The 16,436-nt window shown below is 43.7% G+C and overlaps 1 protein-coding gene across 1 annotated transcript; it reads right to left on the bottom strand.

Annotated features, from left to right (window-relative positions):
• LOC111886932 (autophagy-related protein 8f) lies at window positions 1-2,066 on the bottom strand. The gene is made up of 6 exons (XM_023883169.2): window positions 1,896-2,066; window positions 1,339-1,381; window positions 1,201-1,256; window positions 849-901; window positions 655-773; window positions 1-258 (listed from the first exon to the last, which is right to left on the bottom strand). Exons 2-6 carry the CDS (start codon window positions 1,373-1,375, stop codon window positions 164-166), a joined length of 360 nt encoding a protein of 119 aa, XP_023738937.1. The 5' UTR covers window positions 1,376-1,381; window positions 1,896-2,066; the 3' UTR covers window positions 1-163.
• Window positions 2,067-16,436: the final 14,370 nt, after the last annotated feature.

Here is a 16,436-nt window from a genome sequence, read left to right as displayed (position 1 = left end):
TAAAAATAAAAGGTAAATGATTATTAACAAACCCATTCTTCAAGTTTTAGACTATATACAATTCTCCAATTATATGATTGTAGTCAAATTCTTGATAAAAGAACAAGATTCCAATAAAATATAATCCATTATTTTGAAAATGTCATGAAAACATATAAAAATGTCAATCGTCTCCAAACGTGTTCTCTCCACTGTAGGTAACATACAAGAAACCATCATCGTCCTTCTTTTCTTCATATATCGCGGACATAATTGCCCCTGAAAAATAACACCACAAAAATATTACCCATTTGCCCTTTTTAGTCCTGAAAGTTTTAAATAGGACGAGTTTGCCACTAAACATAATCATTTGGTTTTATTACACCATTGTGACTTGATATAGCAGATAAAAATGTTTTTCTTTTGCCTATGTGGTGCCCATGTGGACTATTTGTTTAACTCTCATTTTAATTATGGAAAAAGAAGTTTTAAAAATGTTTGGGAAATATAACTAAATTTTAGTTTTGCAAAATCCATTCAAGAGAAAATTCATTAAATTTAATTTATATACCATTTCAATACTTCATTTTGAAATAAATACAGAACACCAAGTTCAGTGAGAATTTCAATCATTTTAGAAGTTTGAAGAGTAAAAGGGTAGATTGGTAAAATTACCTGTTGGGGGCAGAGCATTGTCAACAAAGATGAATATGGCCTTCTCAGCACTCAGTTTAATCCTTTTACGTATCACATAAACAAATTGACCAACAGTCAAATCAGCTGGAACAAGGTACCTGCAATTTTTAATTTCATGTTAAACAATTTTCAGCTTCACTGAAAAAGACCATTTTACCCTTAATGAAACTTACTTTTTCTTATCGATGTTAGGAACATCACTTCTCTCCCCTTTCTCCACAATCACCTTTAAAATAACAAAATTCAAGAAGCTTACATTGAAACCATATAACAGAAACTATGAAAGTTGTAACTTTTATGGCACAAATGTTAAGGACAGAGTCGAAAATGAACGGATTTACTAAAATGCCCTCGAAAAAAAAAAAGAGGTTTTTAACTGTAAGGGAACCTGGAGTTAGAATCTTCTCAAGTACTTGTTAGTAGAAGAAAAAAAAAAAGATAAGGGTAAACAAGTCTTTTCATGCCAAATATAAAAATGAGTCGTCTATATAAACATGATAAATCTGGAGAAAGATTGATACTTACAGGAATCCTATCAGGGTATTTCTCTCTAATTCTAGCAGCCTCTGCTCTCCTTTTTTCTGAAACAAACATCAAGATTCATTAATAAATTGAAACCGATTATAGATCAGAAATATTCATACAATAAAAGGGAACACTCACCAAGATCATGTTCTTGCTTGAATAAACTCTTTGCCATTTCAATCTACTCAAAATGAAATGAAAGGTTTAGAAATATGAACAATCAATAACAAGTAGAACAGTCGCAAACTTCAAAAAGTCAACAATACTTTCTTCGTTTGATGATCAATACATAAATCTTTCGATCACATATTGACATTTCTCAAAAAGTCAAAATTTAACCCTAAAATTGAATAAAGCTCATACGGTATGTCGGTATGCACAATTAATGAAACTAATAAAGTGATCGGAATGAGCATAATCATTACCCCTTTTTATCGCCAAAATCCAAATATACATACAATATTGTAAACCAAAGCAATCCCTAAAAGAAATATAAGACATCAAGTTCAACATCTTTAACATCAAGAATCATCCGTCTGATAAAACTAAAATAACTTGATAGAAATCGAAACAAACCCAAGCAAAATCACTCGAATTTTCCTCAAGATCATCGCAGGAAGAACATAAATTTAGTCAAACGGAATCAAAGAAGCGATATTTAAAGAAACTTTGTGACAGGATATGAGAGAACTAACCTCTTCGAAGAACTTTAGAGACCAAACTTGATTGAGGGTATGAATTGATTTTTGATGATAATAAAACTACTCTGGCCTTTTGTTTTGTACTCCAAGAAAGTGTGTGCTTTGGGAAAATAATAATCAAGGGATTATATATTTGTATTTTACTAAATCTTTTAGGGCCTTTGTCAAGCAAAGAAAAAGTTTTTGTTATTTGATTTTTCGAAGATATGGCTGAGGCCGGACTAGACCCGGCAAAACCACGTCAACCTCTTGTAAAATCAAAGGTTAATGACCTAGTAATGTAACAAATTTTTGTTTTTATCAACATTTAGGTAATCATATTTTTTTTTTACACATTTGACCATTGAACTTGTTTGACCTGTTCAATATAGGGTAACATGACCGGTAATTACGGTAATATTACCTTATTATGAACAGGTCAAACAAGTTTATTGGTGAAATGTATACGAAAAAAATATAGTTATCTAAATATGGACAAAAACCAAAGTTTCTTACTCGTTTTGGTAATACTGGACATGAACCGTCTTAGGGATTGTGTGCCCTGGGATCAGGCTCCGACAGTCAATGAACAATTAGTTTAGGCTTAGTCTAATCCATTTTAGTCCCGGCTAGTCAGGGGCTAATCTGTGTTGCTCGGTCTTTAAAACACACACAACCTAGCCCCTTAAGCGTATACAACCTAACCCTAACTAGTTGGGCCTAATTGGGTTGACCCAAGCCTTAACCATCTCCTCATACACAAGACCGGACAACCCAATTTCATTTCACATCAATGGATCTTATGACTACTTGCACTTAACATAAAGAACCCAATATTACCAAAATAGGTAAGGAACTTTGGTTTTTGTCCAAATTTAGGTGACCATGTTTTTTTCGTACACATTTGACTAGTAAACTTGTTTGACATGTTCATAATAGGGTAATGTTACCGCTAATTACCGGTCATATTACCCTATTTTGAACAGATCAAACAAGTTCAATGATCAAATGTGAACGAAAAAAACATGATTACCTAAATGTGGATAAAGACCAAAGTTCGTTACCTTTTTAGGTCATTAACTCTAAAATTAACGGGTTTAGATAATGGATTTCGACATTTTTATATAAACTGGATGACACGACAGAACACAAAAAATAAACGTGTTGAGTTAGGGTCAAAACTTTTAATTCAAAGATGACTCGAATATGATTTGTTTAATTATATATCATTTATATAATTGTCTATTTTTATAAATATATTATATATTATAGATTTGTCGTTGATCAAACTCAAGAATCAAAATTAAAATTAAAGCTTATGATGAAATAAGTTGAATCAGATTGGGAAACGAATAGTCTAAAAGTATTTCAAACTTTCAAAGTAACTTAATTTTATTCTTCTTCACCACTTATCATCTTGGCACCCCAAGTCCAACTCTATCCATTTTGCCTTAAAAACTAACTTATTATTATGAATTTTGTCATATCACCTCTCAACTCCAATGTTTTACTTTTTTCTTTTCGCCTCCTCATCTCCTATTTCCCAATTCCCACCTTGCAAAATGTTTCAACCCAACATAACACAATATATTTACAAGGTTTGAACCTTAACCTGAAACCCGCCATGAAATCAACACGAAAATAAATGGGTTGACACAATACGATAATTAAACGGATCGGGTTAGGGTAAATCCATCTCAACCCGTTTAATGTCTTGACACGACATGTTTTCCATATCTAGATCTATTTCTAGGCCAGACGGTGTGAGTGTAATTGCACTTTGCGGTTTGTTGATCGGGACTAAAACCATATTAGGTTAGGGATTTTGGGTAGCCTTTCCACACTCTTTCTCCTTCTCTATTAGCCAACGAATAGAAAATGTTTTTTTACTTTTTATAATATATATTTAAATTATATATATATATATATATATATATATATATATATATATATATATATATATATATATAATGTAACATCCCAAAATTCTAGACCAAAAATTTCATTTTTGATATAACGATTCATAAAAACAATTTATAGAAAACATCATCAAGTTAATTCATTTCATAAAAACCATAGATCATATGTCTCAAAAGCATGTCATAAGATAGTAACAATGTCATAGTACAAATCCCAAGAATCTCATATGTAGAAAACCATGTGTGCGATGCGTTGCTACCGTGCTAACTCCTTTCCCTTCGAACAAGAAGGACCTGAAACAAAAACTGAAAACCGTAAGAACAAAGCGTAGTGAGTTCCCCCATCATACCATATCCCATACAACATACATACTGTCTAACATATCCGGGTAATAGACTACCCCTTTAGTCTCTTTCAACCGGTAACTGCCTAGCATATCAAGGTGTTGGTCTACCTCTTCAGTCCCATCGACCGGTACCTAGCCTAGCATATCAAGGTCCTCGCCTAACCCTTCGAGCCTCGACTGGTACCTCGCCTAGCATATCAGGGTGCTGGCCTACCCCTTCGGTCCTATCGACCGGTACCTAGCCTAGCATATCAGGGTGTTGGCCTATGCCTTCGGTCCTTTCGACCAGTACCTCGCCTAGCATATCAGGGTGCTGGCCTACCCCTTCGATCCTTTTGACCAGTACTGGGGACTATTTCACCCCCTACTCTACCATATACCATCCTAGTGCATAGACATATAAATCATATAGTGTCTAGCTTATCCGGGTGTTTGCATACCCCTTCGGCCCTATCGACCGGTACTGGGGTCAATCCTACCCCTCCTACCACTATCACATAACATCTTAGCATACTAGCACATAAAGCATAATTGATAGTGACATACCAGATAATTATCACAAAGACAATCATCTCTACTATAACTCTTACTAACGCACCAACAACGTTCATGGATTTGATGAAATGGGTGTGTAGACCGACGCTCGATCGGTCGACTATCGTCTTCATTGATGATATCTTAGTCTACTCCAAGACCAGGGAATAACATGAGTTGCATCTCCGGGAGTTGTTAGGAGTATTGAGATGCTAAGTTCTCCAAGTGTGAGTTATGGTTATGAGAGGTCCGGTTTCTAGGACACCTCGTCAATCTGGTCAGGATTATGGTAGATCCGGCCAACATTGAGGCAGTGATGCAGTGGGAGATCCCAAAGTCCCTATCTGAGATTCAGAGTTTTCTATGTGTGGTTGGTTATTATTGGAGATTTATTCAAGATTTCTCCAATATTATTGTTCCTATGACTCGCTTAACGAAGAAGGGTGTGGATTTCCTTTGGGGGGGCTGAGCAGCAAGTCGCATTTGAGACTATGAGTAGGAAGTTATGTAAGGCCCTAGTGTTGACCCTCCCTGAGTTTGTTGAAGATTTTGTAGTATTTTGTGATGCATCAATCACAGGTTTAAGGGTGGTACTTATGCAGAGAGGTAGAGCCATAGCTTATGCATCCAGGCAGTTGAAGCCTCATGAGACTAGGTGTCTGAATCATGATTTGGAGTTGGGGGCAGTGGTTTTTGCCCTCAAGATTTGGCGATATTACCTTTATGGGGTCCGATGCACCATCTACATGGATCACAAGAGTCTAAAATACCTTATGGATCAGCCGAATCTAAACATGCGACATCGTAGGTGGCTTGACGTGGTCAAGGATTGTAATTATGAGATTCTCTATCATCCAGGGAAGCCCAATGTGGTCGCTGACGATTTGAGCCGCAATACTAGTACTCCTGCTCGAGGGCACTGTTTTAGGATGATCATTGAATCCTCACTTCTGGATTTTATTAGGGAGGCTTGGGTCAAGGGAGTTAAGAAGAAAAAATGGAAGCATGAGGGGGTCATGGGTGAGATTGACAGGTTTTTCGTTGACAGTCGCAAACTTTTGCCCTAATGTGGCAGGGTTTGGGTGCCATTTTCTGGCGGAGGCTGACAAATAGTATTAGAGGAGGCTCATAAATCCAGGTTCTCGATTCACCATGGAGCCACCAAGATGTATTGGGACTTGAGACATAGTTATTGGTGGCCCTGTGTGAAGTGGGAAGATAACATGGTACACGGAGATGTTTGACTTGTTAGATAGTCAAAGTTGAGCACCAGATTCTGCATGTCAAGTGATATCCCTTGGAGGTTCCCATGTGGAAATAAGAACAAATCACTATGGATTTCATAACCAAGTTCTCGAGGACGGCAAAGGGATTTGAAGTAATTTGGGTCATTATTGACCCGTTGATCAAGAGTGCCCACTTTCTTGCTATTCAAGAGAGTTCGATTGTCGAGAAGTTGGCCGATGTGTATGTGCGTGAGATCGTTTGTAACGTCCCAAAAATATGAGCCAAAAATTTCATTTTTAAAACATATACTTAGCAAACATTAGAATTAAAACGTTCACCAATCATATCATTTCATAAAAGTTATCGCATGTCTTGAAAAACATTTTATAAAACATAATAATGTCATAGTACAATTTACCAGGAGGGTCTCATGGTGCGGAATACAAGGCATGCGTGTGATGGGCCGCTACCGCGCCAGCTCCTTCCCCATCAAAGAAGAGGTACCTGAAACCAAAACTGAAAACTGTAAGCATGAAGCTTAGTGAGTTCCCCCACTGTACCACATACCACATAATCACATAACATACATATACTGTCGGGCACATCTGGGTGCCCGACCTACCCCTTCGGTCCTCTCGACCGGATACTGTCCAGCATATCTGGGTGTTGGCCTCCCATTCGGTCCTCATGACCGGATACTGACTAGCATATCTGGGTGCTGGTCTCCCCTTCGGTCCTTACGACCGGATACTGGGGACTATTTCACCCCTACTGCTACCACATAACACATATCATATAGCATCATATCATACTAGCACATAGACATAACACAGGTAGTAGCAACCCTAGATGAATATCACAGAGACAATCATCTGTCATACAACTCCTACTGGTGGGCCGACATTGTGGCCGTAGAACCATCGCTACTGGAAGGTAACTCACATCAAAGTAGTTGCTGATCTGCGTGGGAAATGACTGTCTTCTGATGCTGCTGCCCCGGAATTCCTCCGCCTATAATTCCCACAAAACACTCAGTCAATTACTGCTAACCGACCTCAGGGTAAAATGACCATTTACCCTTAACCAAACCAAAAGTCAAAGTCAAAGTCAACTTCCAGTTGACCCGACTCGCTGAGTTGGCTTGCCAACTTGCCAAGTTCCTATCCCTTCGACTGACCATAATCCAATCTCTACTCGTCGAGTTAGGCATTGACTCGATGAGTTTTCCTTCTAAACCAAAGTCCAATAGTCCTTCATCCTACTTGCCGAGTTGTATGAACAAATCGTCGACTTCATCTTCATCCGAAGAACACTCTATGTTGAGACTCGCCGAGTCTGTTCTTGAGACAAGAAGATTGCCTTGAACTCGCCGAGTCAGGGCATTGACTCGCCGAGTTCCTTCATGAGTGAGTCTGGCTTCCGACCCACTGAGTCACACCCCATGACTCAGTACTCCACCCCACAAACACGAAAAAGGGAAAACTCGGGGACTAGCGACTCGACTCGCCGAGTCAGATGAACGACTCGCCGATTCTGTCACATGCAGTTACTATATACTCGATTCTGCTTGAATCCAGCTCATACTATACATAGATCTGGGTTTCTAGGACCTGATTAACACGTAAAGTTTCCAACTTTACGTGTAAATAAACACCAATGAAGGTTTTAGGGCTCAAAATGCACTAAAAGAGTAGATCTAGGGCTTTCATGCAATATGGCTCCATAAAGGCAATAGATTTGAGCTCCTGGAGCTCAATCATGCCTAGATCTAAGGGTTAATCAACTTATTACAAACCCTAATTCGTGATCAAGCTTGGAAATGGATCAAGGAGGACTTTAATGGAGCTATAAGGGACTACAAGCATGAAAACAAGGGGAAACTGAGTTATACCTCAAGGAAATCACTGAGATAACACAAGGATGCCTGGCCTCCTTCTTCTCTTCTTGATGTACTCTTCTTTCTTCTCAAAATCTTCAAGAAACACACCAAAGCATTTCAATCTCACAAGGAATAAGGGTTTGAACGATGTTGGGATCTCTGAGGGTGAAGGGGGCAAGGTTGGGGCGCATAAGGTTGGTTTAAATAGGGTGCAAACCCTTGAAATTTAGGGTTTCATCAGACAGTGGGGACTCGTCGAGTCCAGAATATGGACTCGCCGAGTCGCCAACTTAAACGTGCTCCCAAACCCGTCTCCACTCGGCGAGTCGGGCCTACAACTCGCCGAGTCCAAGGCTAAAAAATGTAAAATACTTAGATAAATTTTACATACCAGGAACCAGGTGCTACAAATCTCCCCCACTTATTTTAGACTTTGTCCTCGAAGTCTGCTGCTCGATCCTGAAACAGCTCGGGGTAATGCTCCATCATTTCTTCCACCGGCTCCCAAGTCCATTCCGAACCCTTTCGGTGCTGCCATTGCACCTTTACTAATTTCACCCTCTTGTTCCTCAGATCTTTCGACTTTCGGTCGAGGATTGCGACTTGGCGTTCAATGTAATTCAGGCTGTCATCAACCTGTATATCCTCTAGCGGCACCACCGCTGAATCATCCACTAGGCACTTCCGCAGCTGGGAGACATGAAAGGTGTTGTGGATCTGATTGAGCTCGGTTGGCAGATCCAACCTATATGCCACCTTGCCCACCCGGGCTACAACCCTGAACAGACCAATGAATCTCGGGCCCAACTTGCCCCGCTTCCTGAATCGAATGAAGCCTTTCCAAGGCGACACTTTCAGGAGAACCATATCCCCGACCTGGAACTCCAGGTCTGATCGACGCTAGTCGGCGTAATTTTTCTGCCGACTCTGCGCAGTCTGAAGCCTGATTCAAACCTGCTGGATTTTCTCGGTCGTCTTGAACACCACCTCGGTGCTCCCCATGACCCTCTGGACAACTTCACCCCAACATATCGGGGTCCTGCACCTCCGTCCGTACAACATATCGAATGGGGAACGGTCAATACTCGCATGATAGTTGTTGTTGTACGAGAACTCAGCCAAGGGAAGATAGGTATCCCAGCTACCACCAAAGTCTAGCACGCATGCCCGTAACATATCCTCCAACGTCTGGATGGTCCATTCGATCTGACCATCCGTCTGCGGGTGAAAGGCGGTGCTCAAATGCAGACGAGTGCCCAAATCATCATGAAACTTCCTCCAAAACCTGGAAGTGAACCGCACATCTCGATCTGATATCACTGACACTGGCACCACGTGCCGCGCCACTATCTCCCTGATGTAGATATCGGCCAACTTCTCGGCCGATATACTCTCCTGAATCGGAATAAAATGGACACTCTTGGTCAACCGATCCACGATGACCCAAATCGAATCTACTCCACATGCCATCCTGGGAAGCTTTGTGATAAAATCCATTGTAATATCCTCCCATTTCCATAACGGGATATCCAATGGTTGCATCTTGCCATGCAGTCTCTGATGCTCGGCCTTGACCTTCCTGCAGGTCAAACACCGCTCGACGTACCACGCCACATCCTGCTTCATGCAAGGCCACCAATAGTCTAGACGAAGATCCCGATACATCTTCGTCGCCCCTGGATGAATAGAGAATCGGGATTTGTGCGCCTCCTCCATCAAGATCTGGCGCACGCCTCCGTGATACGGCACCCACACCCTACGGTGTAGTGTCAATAACCCTCGGCTATCATAATCGAAGGAGGTGACTTGACCCATTATTCGCTCACTCTTCCGATGCTCCTCCTTCATAGCCTCCTACTGAGCTTCCCGAATCTGCTCTAACAGTGGAGTCACCACTGTCATCCTCATACACACATCCCTGATCGGTGCCGCCTTACGGCTAAGCGCATCGGCCACCACATTGGCCTTCCCCGGGTGATAAAGGAACTCGCAATCATAATCCTTCACCACGTCCAACCACCGACGCTGCCTCATGTTCAGATTCGGCTGATCCATGAGGTACTTCAAACTCTTGTGGTCCGTGTAAATGGTACATCGAACACCGTAGAGGTAATGCCGCCAAATCTTGAGGGCGAAGACCACCGCCCCCAACTCTAAATCATGCGTCGGGTAGTTCGCCTCGTGAGGCTTCAGCTGCCTCGAGGCATATGCAATGACATGCCCCCTCTGCATCAATACTGCGCCTAAGCCCGAGATAAACGCATCACAGTATACCACAAAACCCTTTACACCCTCAGGCAGGGATAAGATTGGTACCTCACACAATCTCTGCCTCAGGATCTCAAACGCTGCCTGCTGCTCAGGCCCCCATGGAAAGACCACGACTTTCCTAGTCAACCGTGTCAGGGGTACGACTATCTTGGAGAAATCCTGAATGAATCTCTGATAGTAGCCTGCCAATCCGAGGAAACTCCGAATCTCGGATGGAGACTTCGGAACCTCCCATCTCATCACGGCCTCCACCTTGGCCGGGTCTACTGAAATCCCGTTCTGGTTGACGAGGTGCCCAAGAAACTGCACCTCGCATAACCAAAACTCACATTTGGAGAACTTGGCGTACAAGCTCTCCTTCCTCAAGGTCTCCAAAACTTCTCTCAGATGCTCCTCGTGCTCATCCTGTGTCTTGGAATAAACCAAGATGTCATCAATGAAAACTATCACATACCGATCCAACATCGGTCTACATATGCGGTTTATGAGGTCCATGAACGCGGCAAGAGCATTGGTGAGCCCAAACGGCATCACCACGAACTCATAATGGCCATAACGCGTCCGAACCGCGGTCTTCTGCACATCCTCCTCTCTGACCCTCATCTGATGATAACCTGAACGCAAATCGATCTTGGAGAACCAAGATGCTCCCTGCAACTGATCAAAGAGGTCATCAATCCTCGGGAGTGGGTAATGGTTCTTCACCGTTACCTTATTCAGCTCCCGGTAATCTATACACATCCGATGCGACCCGTCCTTCTTCTTCACAAATAGGATCGGGGCTCCACGGGGTGAATTGCTCGGTCAAATAAATCCCTTGTCTAGCAGCTCTTGCAGCTGCGTAGACAACTCCTGCATCTCGGGAGGAGCCAACCGATAGGGTGTCTTGGCTATCGGAGCCGCACCAGGAACTAGGTCGATGCTGAACTCTACCTGACACTCCAGAGGTATTCCAGGAAGCTCCTCCGGGAACACATCAGTGTAGTCTCGCACCACTAGAACCTCGCTCACCGTTGCTTTACCCGTCTCCCGGGTATCCATAACATACGCAACATATCCCGTGCAACCCTGCTGAAGGTAGCGCCTAGCTGTCGCTGCTGAACATACTGTAGGTCCACGCTGTGGCCTCTCGTCGTGGATCACCAACTCTCCCTCACTCGGGGTCCTGATCCGCACTAGCTGCTGTGCGCAATCTATCACCACCCTATTAGGGCTCAACCAATCCATACCTATAATCTCCTTATTCCCTCGTAAAGGGATGGGAACCAAATCCACCAAATAGCGCTCCTCAAATAACCTTAGGACACAATCCCTGAACATTGCTGACGCTCGCACCGATCGATCATCGGCAATTTCTACCTCTAAAGGGAAATCCAACATGCCCGAAGACTCAGTAAACCTCTTGCTAAGCGCAGGGGAAACAAATGATCGGGTGGCAACCGAGTCAAACAACACCTGAACTGGGATACACTCACATGGAACGATCCTAATGCATAAACACATAGCACATACCAATAACATAACATCATATAAAATAAAATAGAGGGAAAGAATCATACCCGTCACCACATTGGGTGCGGCGCGTGCCTCCTCTGTAATCAGTTGAAACGTCCGGCTCCTCACCACTGGAGCCTCTGCCTTGCCCTGCCGTCCATTAGTAATCCGCAGGGTAGCTGGAGCTGGCGCTGATGCTGTCAACTGGGGGCAATTGGCCTTCTTGTGGCCCTTCTGGTTGTAGTGGAAACACATAAACTCAGACGTCTGTATCACGGGTGCAGGGGCGGTACAATCCCGGCTGAAGTGCCATGACTTGCCGCACTTGTAGCAGCCTGACGATCCCATATTGCACGCTCCTTCGTGCGCCCAACCGCATTTCTTGTAGCGGCCCCGCATCCGATCCCTTGGGCTTCTTCCGCGAAGCCCCCATAACATGCCCCTCTTCCGCCTTCCTCTTCCGGATGTGATCCAGATCTATCTCCCTCTCCCTTTCCCTGGCAATCATAGAGTCTTGGGTAGGGCAAGCTGAAAAACTGACATGCTCCCGAATATCAGCTCGTAGCATGTCATGATAGCGGGTCCTCCTCATATCCTCATCACCCGCGTACTGGGGCACCGGCAACGCCCTCTCCCGAAACTTGGCGGTGATCTCCGCCACAGTCTCCGTCGTTTGTCTCATATCCAAGAACTCCCTGGCCAGCTGCTGAAGCTCGACAGCCGACGCGAACTCTGCCCTGAACTTGTTCGCGAAGTCCGACCAAGTCATAGCCTCGACAGCCGAGGCTTCCAACGAGTCACCCACGGACTCCCACCAATCCCTAGCTCGATCTCGTAAACACCCTGCTGCGAACCTCATCTTCGACCCCTCAGGGCAGAAGCTAATCATTTGTGTAGACTCAATGTCTGCAATCCATCGTCTGGCAGCTATGGGGTCCTTCGCCCCATGAAAAACCGGCGCACCACTGCCCCGGAAGTCCTTGAAGGACAGTGTGCGAGATCCCGACTGGCCAGATGCCATGTCGCTCCTGAATGCCCTGAGGCGATCCTCCATCAACTCCAATATCCCTTCCTTGATCGACCCGAAGATAATGGGGGTCGAATCAAGGATGCCTCTGGTGATCTCTGACGCGATGAACTCGCGTAGCCCCTCATCTACTGGCTCGGAACCTGATCCCGAACCCGATCCCTCTCCTGTACTGCCAACTGCTGGCCTCGAGTGTAGCACCACCATTATGAAATACATAAATAATAATTGTTAGCGATACTGATACCTCTGGAGGGATCACACCTACTTCAAGTTCCTTGGTCTTATCTTGGCCTTCCTTGGTTCAGGTACGGATCCTCTGCTTTCAGTAGTACGGTCCCATACTACCTTCCACATATATCCGTACCTTCTCCAAGGACTGCCTTGACTCCACCAGGTCCCTTTCACTACTGTTAATCACTGCTATACTCATCTTAGGCTTGCCCCAGGAAAATCTCTAACTCCATCCTACCCAGTCCTCAGCTGCTGAAGGCCTCCTTGTAATGTTAATTAGTCATTACCTGAATACCATCACATGTGGTGAGGCTCAGATAATCCTTCGAGTAACAGACTCGTCCCTACAACGGTTAGACTCAGACAAGAGTTGCGCAATAGGGCCAAATCCAGCACTCTAAGATTATTCAACCCCCGATCACATGTGACGTGACGTATTCACCTAATGTCTAACTCCCATCACTCAGAGTCCCACCAAGCACAAACCATGCAACATTCAGACAAAAGGGAACAGTCTCAAGCAATTCCGTCCTTATAGAGAAAAGTTGAACTAGCATACAATGCTAAACTCATACTATCAGGCTAACCCTAACAGGCTATCCTACTGTTGTCTACTCAATTTTAGCATGCAATTTTCATACACTGAAGCACATAAGGCATCACTCCTAGATCCTTAGTCCTATTCTAGCATGCCGTTGTACTGCAACTGGTAAACATAACATAAGTCGGTATGGGTACTTTGGGGAATACTTACTTGAGCTCGGCCGGTCGCGCACATCACACACTTTGTTCCTTCTTAAAACTCTTTACTTAGATTTTTAGAAAATCTTTTCTTCTTTACAATCTTTTAATCCCTCCATTTGAGTTCAGACACCCCCGAAGGTGTGTCCGAATCTCTTAAACCAGGGCTCTAATACCAACTTGTAACGTCCCAAAAATACGAGCCAAAAATTTCATTTTTAAAACATATACTTAGCAAACATTAGAATTAAAACGTTCACCAATCATATCATTTCATAAAATTTATCGCATGTCTTGAAAAACATTTTATAAAACATAATAATGTCAGAGTATAATTTCCCAGGAGGGTCTCATGGTGCGGAATACAAGGCATGTGTGTGATGGGCCGCTATCGCGCCAGCTCCTTCCCCTTCGAAGAAGAGGTACCTGAAACCAAAATTGAAAACTGTAAGCACGAAGCTTAGTGAGTTTCCCCATTGTACCACATACCACATAATCACATAACATACATATACTGTCGGGCATATCTGGGTGCCCGACCTACCCCTTCGGTCCTCTCGACCGGATACTGTCCAACATATCTGGGTGTTGGCCTCCCCTTCGGTCCTCACGACCGGATACTAACTAGCATATCTGGGTGCTGGTCTCCCTTTCGGTCCTTACGACCAGATACTGCCTAGCATATATAGGTGATGGCCTCCCCTTCGGTCCTTACGACCGGATACTGGGGACTATTTCACCCCTTACTGCTACCACATAACACATATCACATAGCATCATATCATACTAGCACATAAACATAACACAGGTAGTAGCAACCCTAGATGAATATCACAGAGACAATCATCTATCATACAAATCCTACTGGTGGGCCGGCATTGTGGCCGTAGACCCACCGCTACTGGAAGGTAACTCACCTCAAAGTAGCTGCTGATCTACGTGGGAACTGACTGTCTTCTGCTGCTGTTGCCTCGAAATTCCTCCGGCTATAATTCCCACAAAACACTCAGTCAATTACTGCTACCGACCTCAGGGTAAAATGACCATTTACCCTTAACCAAACCAATAGTCAAAGTCAAAGTCAACTTCCAGTTGACCCGACTCGCCGAGTTGGCTTGCCAACTCGCCGAGTTCCTATCCCTTCGACTGACCATAATCCCGTCTCTACTCATCGAGTTAGGCATTGACTCGACGAGTTTTCCTTCTAAACTAGAGTCCAATAGTCCTTCATCCTACTTGCCGAGTTGTATGAACAACTCGTCGAGTTCATCTTCATCCGAAGAACACTCTATGCTGAGACTCGTCGAGTTGTATGAACAACTCGCCGAGTCTGTTCTTGAGACAAGAAGATTGCCATGAACTCGCCAAGTCAGGGCATTGACTCGCCAAGTTCCTTCATGAGTGAGTCTGGCTTCCGACCCACTGAGTCACACCCCATGACTCAGTACTCCACCCCACAAACACGAAATAGGGAAAACTCGGGGACTCGCAACTCGACTCACCGAGTTAAATGAACGACTCGCCGAGTCTGTCACATGCAATTACTATATACTCGATTCTGCTTGAATCCAGCTCATACTATACATAGATCTGGGTTTCTAGGACCTGATTAACACGTAAAGTTTCCAACTTTACATGTAAATAAACACCAATGAAGGTTTTAGGGCTCAAAATGCACTAAAAGAGTAGATCTAGGGCTTTCATGCAATATGGCTCCATAAAGGCAGTAGATCTGAGCTCCTGGAGCTCAATCATGCCTAGATCTAAGGGTTAATCAACTTATTACAAACCCTAATTCGTGATCAAGCTTGGAAATGGATCAAGGAGGACTTTAATGGAGCTATAAGGGACTACAAGCATGAAAACAAGGGGAAACTGAGTTATACCTCAAGGAAATCACTGAGATAACACAAGGATGCCTGGCCTCCTTCTTCTCTTCTTGATCTACTCTTCTTTCTTCTCAAAATCTTCAAGAAACACACCAAAGCATTTCAATCTCACAAGGAATAAGGGTTTGAACGATGTTGGGAGCTCTGAGGGTGAAGGGGGCGAGGTTGGGGAGCATAAGGTTGGTTTAAATAGGGTGCAAACCCTTGAAATTTAGGGTTTCATCAGACAGTGGGGACTCGCCGAGTCCAGAATGTGGACTCGCCGAGTCGCCAACTTACACGTGCTCCCAAACCCGTCTCCACTCGGCCAGTCGGGCCTACAACTCGTCGAGTCCAAGGCTAAAAAATGTAAAATACTTAGATAAATTTTACGTACTAGGAACCAGGTGCTACATCGTTGCTCACCACGGGGTGAAGGTTTCTATCGTCTCCGATCGTGATGTACGGTTTACTTCTCGGTTTTGGCAGAAGTTTCACAAGGAGTTGGGTAGTAGACTGCTTTTTAGCATGTCTTATAACCCTCAGACTGATAGACAATGTGAGCAAACCATTCAGACGCTTGAGAATATGTTAAGGGCTTGCATTATCGATTTAGGTGGGAGTTATGATTCCCACCTTCCCCTAGCTGAGTTTTTTTACAACAACAACTATCGTTCCAGTATTGGTGTGCCGCCTTTCGATCTTCTATATGGAAGCAAGTTTCGTACACCAGTGTGTTGGGGTGAGGTTGGTCACAGGGTCATGGGGAGGACCAAAGTGGTCCTTCAGACTAAGTAGTTTATCCAATAGATCAGACAGAGATTGTAGACAACCCAGTGCCGACAGAAGAGTGACCGACAATGATCTGAGATGGAGTTCCAGGTCAGGGATATGGTTTTATGGAAGGTATCACCTTAGAATAGTGTTATACGCTTGGGAAGAGGGGAAATTTGGGTCCCTAATTTATTGGACCATTCAGATTAGTGGCCAGGGTAGGCAAGGTAACTTACCGCTT

The sequence above is a fragment of the Lactuca sativa genome, chromosome 6, assembly GCF_002870075.4.
Source record: "Lactuca sativa cultivar Salinas chromosome 6, Lsat_Salinas_v11, whole genome shotgun sequence".
Classification (NCBI taxonomy): domain Eukaryota; kingdom Viridiplantae; phylum Streptophyta; class Magnoliopsida; order Asterales; family Asteraceae; genus Lactuca; species Lactuca sativa.
The sequence above is the reverse complement of the archived record's forward strand: the minus strand, read 5'-3'. Positions and strand labels throughout refer to the sequence as shown.